Genomic DNA, 6,317 nt, shown 5'->3' with positions numbered 1-6,317 from the left:
CCCAGGTCTGACAGAATCTGTGCAGAAGATCTAGGTGCTGCTGTAAGCCCTCCTTGGTTGGGGACAGAAGCACCAGATCATCAGCAAACAGTAGACATTTGACTTCAGATTCTAGTAGGGTGAGGCCGGGTGCTGCAGACTGTTCTCTCTCTTCCCCTTCTTCCTTCAAGCCCAAAATCCACTCATTGTCTGTATCAGGAGATATCCCAGAGTATCACAGGAAGTGATGTCACTTCCTGGTGACGGCAAGAAGCACATTGCTCTACTCTACACACTGAACATATTGTAATGTTTGGTTCTCTCTATCTCGTTCCCAACCCCTAACCACCGTTAAGTCTCTTGGTCTAAGGAGCATGCTAAAACATTTTCATCATCACTGACTTCTACATTTACTGCAGAAAAATAATGATGTCATAATTTGGAAATTCGAAGTTGAGGGTTACTGTGGCTGTGACACAAAACGTGATTCAGCTCTGTGCTGGGAGTTTTTTCTACCGACAAACCAGAATCCTGAGGCAACAGAACATAAGTTGCTCATCACATCCTAATCACACATCACTGCAATCTCAACCAGGGTTGTTCAATTAAAGATTTGTCGGTGCTCTCCTCAGACCTGTCCCAACATGTGGTGTCTGACTACAAGCAGGCGGTGGACCTATTAGAGGAGGGCATTGCCAACCGCATCACCGCGACAACACACATCCACGACGCCAGCAGCAGATCCCATGCCATCTTCACTATCCAGTACACCCAGGTGAGGTCACAACCCTGTGTCAATCCAGTCCCAGCACTTAGATTCACTCACCCAGGTCATGACCCTGCCAATCCATCAATCACAGTAGTTCTTACTGCAATTAAAGCATTGAAAAAGTATGTTTATTTGTCCCATATAGGCTATTCTGGAGAACAACCTTCCCTCAGAGATTGTTAGCAAGATCAACCTGGTAGACCTGGCTGGCAGGTGAGTTTGTTAAAGAGGTTCACCATGCTTATTCAGAATCAGATTCACCTTTATTCGCCAAGTACATACTCAGAATTGTACTTGGTGATTTGGTGCTGCTAGTGATAGACAACATTTAGAGACGGATTCCCAGATGCCTTATCATTCCAGATAGAGGTCTTAGTATGCATGACCAAGCTGCCCCCTAGTGGATCTCTTCTGCCACGACTGTGTGTTCACTGAGCCGGCAGTTTCATTTTATCGCACCATAGCTTTTCACTAGATACCATTTCCAGCACAGGAGGTTGGTGGCACCTTCATTAGGGAGGACAGGCTCGTGGTTTATGGAGGACTAAAAGTGCCACAATTAAATAAATAAATACACCATTAAATAATTACTTAAATGTGTCATTAATTAATTAAAATTAGAATTAAATACATAAATGTGTTATTAAATGTGTCATTAATTAATTCAAATACCGATTCATTTTATGTAAAATACATATATAATAATTTCACTATTTACATTTACATTTCATGGTCCTGCGTTGGAGTGCTTCCTGAATTACTTAAAACTGTCAAACTGACCCATCAAAAGTTGGTAGGCGGAACCTAACGCCTGATTGGTTACCCTCTGCATCAAGCCAAGACAAATCAATTCCGGATAATGTCAGCAGGTCCTGCTTCTACATCCTCTGCTAAGTTTAAAATGTCTCTAACCAACTCCCTGGAAAGTTCACGGAGATCCTCCATTGTCTCTATCCAGGTTGGCCTACTCTACTTCAGACCAAAGCAATGGATCAGACTAGATTCGCGTTAGCCCCGCCCACTGACTTTGATGGGTCAGTTTGACAGTTTTAAGTAATTCATGAATCACTGCAATGCAGGATCATGAAATGTAAATGTAAATAGTGAAATAATTATATATGTATTTTACATAAAATGAATCGGTATTTGAATTAATTAATGATACATTTAATTACACATTTATGTATTTAATTCTAATTTTAATTAATTAATGACACATTTAAGTAATTATTTAATGGTGTATTTATTTATTTAATTGTGGCACTTTTAGTCCTCCATAGTGGTTATGGCTGGAGCGGAATTAGTGGAATGGTATCAAATACATTAAACAAATGGTTTCCATGTGTTTGATGCCATTCCATTGGCTCCGTTCCAGCCATTATTATGAGCCGTCCTCCCCTCAACAGCCTCCACTGATTTCCAGTGTTGCTTTCTCTTTAGAGTATGTCATCTCCAGTGTGTGCTGTGTTGTTATGTTCTGACAGTGAGAGAGCAGACCCCCACTACTGCAGAGACAGACTCACTGAGGGATCCAACATCAACAAATCCCTGGTGACACTGGGTATCGTCATCTCTGCTCTGGGTAAATAAAGGGGACTTTTAATTTGAAGTACTGATTTTTATTCTCAAATCCCTTTTAATTACATCTCTGTTGTTCCACTCATTGTCAGAATCCACTTAGCTTATCGTACAAACAACATACTGAACATAATGCACATCTTTAATTCATACAGGGTGATATTTGTTGATCATGTTCTCTACATACCTCACGTATGTCTCACGTAACTGACCCAGTGCCCTACTTGCAGTCTGTACTATGAGATGAGCCAAGCGAGACTACCCTACTTCTAACCCAATCCGTCACCCTGTCCCTGTATCTCTCCCTAACTCTGTCTCGATACTGTCCCTGTATCTCTCCCTACCTCTGTCTCGATACTGTCCCTGTCCCTGTCTCTGTCTCTGTCCCTGTCTCTGTCTCTGTCTCTGTCTCTGTCTCTGTCTCTGTCTCTGTCTCTGTCCCTGTCTCTGTCTCTGTCCCTGTCTCTGTCTCTGTCTCTGTCCCTGTCCCTGTCTCTGTCCCTGTCTCTGTCTCTGTCCCTGTCTCTGTCTCTGTCTCTGTCTCTGTCTCTGTCTCTGTCCCTGTCCCTGTCTCTGTCCCTGTCTCTGTCCCTGTCTCTGTCTCTGTCCCTGTCTCTGTCCCTGTCTCTGTCTCTGTCTCTGTCTCTGTCCCTGTCGCTGTCTCTGTCCCTGTCTCTGTCCCTGTCTCTGTCCCTGTCTCTGTCCCTGTCCCTGTCTCTGTCCCTGTCCCTGTCTCTGTCTCTGTCCCTGTCTCTGTAACCCAACTCCCCTTGTCTCGGTATGTCACTCTCCAATAAACATTAAACTTGAACTCTGTCCGTCCCTCTCCAGCCCAGAACTCTCAGATGTCCAGTAGTTGTCAGAGCATCAACAGTGTGGCCAGTGAGGGCGAAGGCAGCACTGTGGGCAGTCACACCAGCTCTCTGTCTGGTGGTGGTGGAGGAGGGAGAAGAAACTGCTTCATCCCCTACAGGGACTCAGTCCTCACCTGGCTCCTCAAAGACAGCCTGGGAGGAAACGCTAAGACCATCATGATCGCCAGTGAGTACTTATAGTCTCTTCCTACAGCTGCCGTGTGGAGCACTGCTACTGAGTCTGGTAAGCGAGACTATCCAGTCACAAACATTGGCTAAACACATTTGTGTAAACTAGTGGGACTAGAGAGAAGTCATTCATGTAATAGTACCAACCAATGTGTTTGTTGGACTTTGGAATTATAAGATGGACATCGTTGTTAATCTATTTTTTCTTTTCAGTCCAGTAGTAGATGTTGATTGAGTCACAGAGGTTGTAATGGCAGGAGTGTTGTTATTACAGTGGTAAATGTTATTCCCTGTTTGTTGCAGCTGTGTCCCCATCCAGTAGCAGCTACAATGAGACTCTCAGCACCCTGCGCTACGCTTCTCACGCTAGGAACATCGTCAACAAGCCCAGGGTCAATGAGGTAAGGGTTCTGGAGATGTTGTTGTTGTGTATTTGTGGTGCCATTGCCTTGTCATGTCATCCATTGCCTTTTAGTGCTGTAAGGTATGAACTTGTTCAGTGGGGCACACCGTAGCGAAACGTTTTGAAATGAAAAGTGTCTCTGTCTACAGGATGCCAGTGTGAGGCTGATCAGAGAGCTACGTGAGGAGATAGACAGGCTGAAGAGTATGCTTCTCAGCTTCGAGATGGTACTAATCTTCCTGGATTATTATTAGGAATGGAATAATCTGAGATTACGTGGTTTCGATTTCAGATTATTAGTACTAACTGCCTTCATGTTATTTGTCTTGCTAAATTGACCAAAATGAATTATTTCTCATTTTATTCCATCGTAGCAACGGAATCCTAGCCCTTCTCTGAGTGATCAGAGAGACGGGAGTCTGTCTGACATCGTGTTGCAGAACGAACTAAAGGTAGAGTAAGGATCCATTAGATATCTACTTGGCACCGCTCCACAATTGTATTCTCCACTTTTACTTATTTTATCCTTTCCTGACATCGCTGCCCTCCACTTTACCTGACCCTGCTGTCTCCAGCTGAAAGGACTTTACATGTATTTTCAATTCATTCAAACCAACCAATCGGTCAATCAATCAATCCTCTTTCATCCTCCAGGTGGATGAGCTGACGAAAGACTGGTCAGAGAGCTGGCGGGACAAGAAGGAGCTTTTGGAACAGTATAGTGTGGATATCAACAGAGACCGGGGTGGGTTCCTCATCCACTCCCTCTTACCACATCTCATTACCCTGGACCGGGACGTACTCAGCACCGGGGTCACCTTCTATCACCTCAGGGTATATATAATACACACCTTAGGATACTAACACACACTTCCTCATCCACTCCCTGTTACCTTCTATCACCTCAGGGTACGAACACATGTATAAACAGACCAGAAACATACACTCACATTAACTCACATGGGTGCGCAGACACACACACACACACACACACACACACACACACACACACAAGTATTCACAACCACGGAACCTTTGACATACTTCTGTACTACCTCTGTACTTTCTGTTCTTGACTTTCTCTGACTAAAATGTCTGTTGTTGGTCTACTAGATTCTGTTCTTTCCTCTCTGTCCTGCTCGCTGTTAATACGAGATGCGTTTCACTCCGTCCTCTCTCATGTTTCTCCCTCGTTCGTGGTGTTTTCACTTCTCTAATGGCTGAATGTGATTGGATAAGAGGCATTTCGTTGTGAGGCGCACAGGGGACGTAGCTACGCCTGTCCTGATAACGACTGGAATGTCTTTAGGCCTGACGATTATACCACTGTATTTAAAGAGCAGAAACCACCTGGGAATCCATAGTGGTCCTGTTATATAATATAGCTTTTTATCCCACAAGATAGCATTTGATGAACAAATACTTGTTTTCCTGACAGGCAGCCTAAGTATAGGGTTCATTTAGCAGACACTCTTAACCATAGCAACTTACAGGAGCAATTACAGTTACGTGCTTTTCTCAAGGACACATCAACAGATTTTTTTACCTAGTTGGTTTTGGGAATCGAACCAGCAACCTTTTGGTTACTGGGCCAACACTCTTAACCGCTAGGCTACCTGCTGCCGGAGTTCTGTGGGAGTCATGCTTTGATGTAGTAGAACGTTGTGTGTTAGTCATTTTATCTCTGCTATGAAACGTTAGTTTTAGGCACATCAAACTGTGCGTTTGTTGACATTTTTTTTCAATCCACTGTTTAAATTCTCTGTCATCCTAAACTCTTGGCTGCCCTCTGTCTGTTGTAGGAGGGGGTAACCAGGATTGGACCTCAGGACAAACTGGTAGAATCACAAATAGGTAGGCAGATGTCATATTGATATCTCCTATGTGAGTGTTTTCTGTATCTGCTTAGATAGATATTGTGCATGCAATACATGTATTTTGGGGAGAATTGCAACTTCAAATGTTTGTTTTATTTTTGAGTCCTTGTGGTATGTCTTTCCCCTCCAGTCCTCCAGGGCGGCGCCACCTGTGAGATAGAGAACCAGTCTGGGGTTGTGACCCTGAGGCCGCTGCCAGGGAGTGTCTGCATGGTCAAAGACAGGGAGGTGACGGAGCCCTGCAGACTGGCACAAGGTAGGCCCTCACCTAGTTCTCGCACACTCTTTTTAATCCCTTGTCAAAGAGTTTCTGTCTCGTTACTCTTCAGTTGACAGGGACAATTCAGTTGATGGCTTATAGTACACAAAGGAGCATTTAGAGTAGCACTTTGAGCCCCAACAGCCATGTCATATTTTCGGTTTGTATCTCTATCTATCTTCAGGGACATTGATCACACTTGGAGGTGTCCACAAGTTCCGTTTCAACCACCCAGCAGAGGCTGCAGTCATGAGAGAACGGAGACGGGTGGGTACTACTGACCAGTAATGTTGTGATCGTGATGATGCTCCTGATTTTTTTGATTGATTGATAACTCATATTATCCGCTTGACAGGCCAGTGAAGGTGCACTGAACTGCAGCTACAATGATTTTCGAACCTTGACCTCT

At 44.2% G+C, this 6,317-nt stretch overlaps 1 protein-coding gene and 1 long non-coding RNA gene across 2 annotated transcripts in view; both read left to right on the top strand.

Annotated features, from left to right (window-relative positions):
- The window catches only part of LOC311102985 (stAR-related lipid transfer protein 9-like), a gene marked incomplete at its 3' end in the record, with an annotated part of 44,253 nt that extends 38,444 nt beyond the window's left edge, over window positions 1-5,809 (top strand). The window contains exons 8-16 of the mRNA XM_084144486.1: window positions 612-754; window positions 894-961; window positions 2,233-2,330; window positions 3,158-3,367; window positions 3,673-3,770; window positions 3,922-3,999; window positions 4,147-4,224; window positions 4,427-4,606; window positions 5,780-5,809. Of these exons, the coding sequence (XP_084000612.1) occupies window positions 612-754; window positions 894-961; window positions 2,233-2,330; window positions 3,158-3,367; window positions 3,673-3,770; window positions 3,922-3,999; window positions 4,147-4,224; window positions 4,427-4,606; window positions 5,780-5,809 (983 nt within the window). The remainder of the gene's footprint in view (window positions 1-611; window positions 755-893; window positions 962-2,232; window positions 2,331-3,157; window positions 3,368-3,672; window positions 3,771-3,921; window positions 4,000-4,146; window positions 4,225-4,426; window positions 4,607-5,779) is intronic.
- Window positions 5,810-5,881: 72 nt separating this feature from the next.
- LOC311102313 lies at window positions 5,882-6,317 on the top strand. Its single transcript, XR_014609993.1, has 3 exons — window positions 5,882-5,905; window positions 6,093-6,175; window positions 6,264-6,317. It is a non-coding gene; the product is annotated as an uncharacterized lncRNA (long non-coding RNA).

This window comes from Coregonus lavaretus (assembly GCF_964263955.1).
Source record: "Coregonus lavaretus genome assembly, chromosome: 27".
In the NCBI taxonomy this organism is placed as follows: Eukaryota; Metazoa; Chordata; class Actinopteri; order Salmoniformes; family Salmonidae; genus Coregonus; species Coregonus lavaretus.
This window is presented reverse-complemented; position numbering and strand designations above follow the sequence as displayed.